This window comes from Rhinatrema bivittatum, unplaced genomic scaffold, assembly GCF_901001135.1.
Source record: "Rhinatrema bivittatum unplaced genomic scaffold, aRhiBiv1.1, whole genome shotgun sequence".
Lineage (NCBI taxonomy): Eukaryota > Metazoa > Chordata > Amphibia > Gymnophiona > Rhinatrematidae > Rhinatrema > Rhinatrema bivittatum.
Window position 1 is genome coordinate 424,453 of NW_021820334.1, and position 3,071 is coordinate 427,523.

At 41.1% G+C, this 3,071-nt stretch overlaps 1 protein-coding gene across 1 annotated transcript; it reads left to right on the top strand.

Annotated features, from left to right (window-relative positions):
- The first annotated feature begins 1,774 nt into the window (after positions 1-1,774).
- On the top strand, positions 1,775-2,593 carry LOC115081503 (olfactory receptor 1J4-like). The gene has a single exon (XM_029585957.1). It carries the CDS (start codon positions 1,775-1,777, stop codon positions 2,591-2,593), a length of 819 nt encoding a protein of 272 aa, XP_029441817.1.
- Positions 2,594-3,071: the final 478 nt, after the last annotated feature.

Genomic DNA, 3,071 nt, shown 5'->3' on the forward strand with positions numbered 1-3,071 from the left:
ACTTATTCATTTACAGCTTATAAATCACCCAGTCCAGAAAAGCTCCAAGCAATGTACAATTAAAAAGCAGTAAAATAATGAGGTCACTATTCAAAGCAGTTTGTCCAGTTAAGTTTGGACTTAGATGGATAAATCTTGGAATATAAAAATGTTGCCACATTGATGGGATCTGATTTAACTGGTGATCCTGGGCAGTATCACTCATCCAGTTATGTCAATATTCAGCATTATCCAGCTAAAATAGCCAGGAAGCAGCCCTAAAGTTAGCCAGATAAATTTATAGCCAAAGATATTCAGCAGCATTGCTGAATATCAAGTACAAGTTAGCCGGATAACTTTATCCAGCTAACCTGGCCAGATGCCCCATGGCTGAATACTATACTTAATATAAATACAAAATAATAAAATACAAAATAATAAACATAGTAACATAGTAATGACAGCAGAAGAGGACCAAATGGTCCATCCAGTCTGTCCAGCAAGCATTTGGCAAGTCTTGGGGGACCCTCCTGACCCCCACAAGGCTTGCCAAAAGTCCAGCGGGGGTCCAGGAGTGACTTCCTGCACTCGGATCGTCGGCTGCCAGTAATCAAAATGGCGCCAATAGCCTTTGCCCTTACTATGTCACAGGGGATACCGGTGCCATTGGTAAGCCCCTGTCACATGGTGGGAGCACAAGATGGTGCCAATGGCTATGTGACAGGGGCTGACCAATGGCACTGGTAGCCCCTGTGACATAGTAGGTCAAAGGCTATCGGCGCCATTTTGATCGAGGCAGGCCAGACAGCACGACGGTACGGAGGGAGAAATCCCTTGCGGGACCCTGCTGAACCACCAGGGATTTTAGTAAGTCTTGGGGAGGGATCAGGATGGTGGTGGTTGGGGCGGGGGGGGGGGTGTATTTAATGTATTATAGTAAATTTTAATGCTTGGGGTGGGTTTTTTTGAGCTTCGTTTTCCCATGTCGTTTTTTGGGCCTGTTTCATTTTTCCCCATTTAGTTTTTGTATGTTTTTCCAAAAAACTAACTGAGGAAAAATGAACTTTACCCCGAAGCGTCCGACTGAAAAAATGACCCGGTAGAAAAAAATGAAGCTCATCTCTACCATTTAATAGGATGACTGCATAAATGAGAAACTGAACAACTATGTAGCACTGCAACGTTATTAATGTGCATCTGTGTATATCTATGACCTATGAACTCTGCACCTATGGGACTGTCTAACTGTCTTTATTTGTTACTGTAAAAGGATAAGAGGGAAGGGAGGGGGCTGGGGAGGATCATGGTAGGGCCTGGGAGAAGGGGAGTTGGAGAGGATGACTTTTTTTTCAATGATAATACAGATGTCAAGTTAAGTTTCATTTTTCCAATATTGTTTCCAATGAATGCACATCCCATTATGTGCATATGTAGAATTAATGAATTCTACCCCTATTTGACTGTGTGTTCACCTGCCTTAAGCTATAACTGTGAGATTCTGTGTGTGACTAAGTCATCATATAACAATGGTGTTAGGTGTGTGAATGTATTGTTGCATGATTATGACTGTAATTAAGTAACTGTGATTTCTTTAAATATGTTTTCCACATTCGTACATGATTTCTATTTTATTTTCCTCCATTCTTTCTCTTCTTCCACATCTCAAAACACAATGACTTATGAATCCAGGGAGATGGGAAATCGCAGCAGTGTGACAGAATTCCTGTTTCTGGGGTTCTCAGAGTTCCCAGAGCTGCAGCTCCCTCTCTTCACTCTCTTCTCTCTCCTCTACCTGATGGCCGTGCTGGGGAACCTCCTTGTTATCTACATAGTATGTGCTGATCCACACCTGCACACCCCCATGTATTTCTTCCTGAGCAACTTGTCCGTTCTTGATATTTCTTCTCTGACAGTCACTGTGCCAAAATTACTGGCAATCCTCCTGACACAGAGTAATACCATATTGTTTAGTGCATGTATAACACAGATGTATTGTTTTTCAGTCTCTATTGATGTAGAATTTATGCTTCTAACAGCCATGGCGTATGATCGTTATGTTGCAATATGCAATCCCCTGCGTTATACCACCATCATGAATAAGAGGGTCTGTGCTCTTTTGGCAGCTGTGTCATGGGTAAAAAGTTTATTGGAGCCATTGCCACACATTTTAGTTATATCCCAGTTTTCTTTCTGTGACTCCAATGTAATCAATCACTTCTTCTGTGACTTCAAAGCACTGCTGGAACTTTCCTGCACAGACACCTCTGACATTCAGCCTCTGACTTATGGAGCATCTGTGTTTGCAGTCTTCATTCCATTTCTTCTAACCCTTGCATCCTACGTGTTTATCATCTCTACCATCCTGAGAATCCGTTCTACAGAGGGGAAAATCAAGGCCTTTTCCACCTGCTCCTCTCATCTTACAGTCCTCATTCTGTCATATGGGACAGTGATAGGAGTTTATGTACTGCCTATGTCAGGGAACTCTGTGAATACAAGCAAGCTGATCACTGCATTTTATACAGTCATTCTCCCTCTATTAAACCCTCTTATTTATAGCCTAAGAAGCAAAGAATTAAATATGGCCCTGAAAAAAGCTTTTGGGAGGAAATGAATAATAGTACGCACCAAACATTTCTGGCAACCCTGATCAAATATTAAATAAACAGTTTTGTAAGGGATCTGGTTGGTTTTGAGATCACCCATGAAAATACAACAAAAGATTAAAGGGAAGGCTGAGCTTTTCTGTCATAAACTGATCTGGATGTATTTAATTTACTAATAATGACACCATTAGAAGCAGTACAGGGAATAGAAAGAGTGTAAGGTTATGGCAGGAACAAGTTTTGATTTGCTACCTCTCCTGCTGATGAAACCTATCCACCAAGGAAAAGGACTTCAATAGTTAATGAAATTGCCATTTGCCATTATTTGGCAGCAGCTGGACTGTTTGGGACTCGTAAGCTGAGACCTTTACCTATGCTGTTAGTGGGGAGGGGTTATAGTTAAATTCTGCATGAGAACTGCAGCAATTTTACTTGAATTGTGAATAAAAATTATTTTAAAAGACTGCACCTTTCATATTTTTTAAG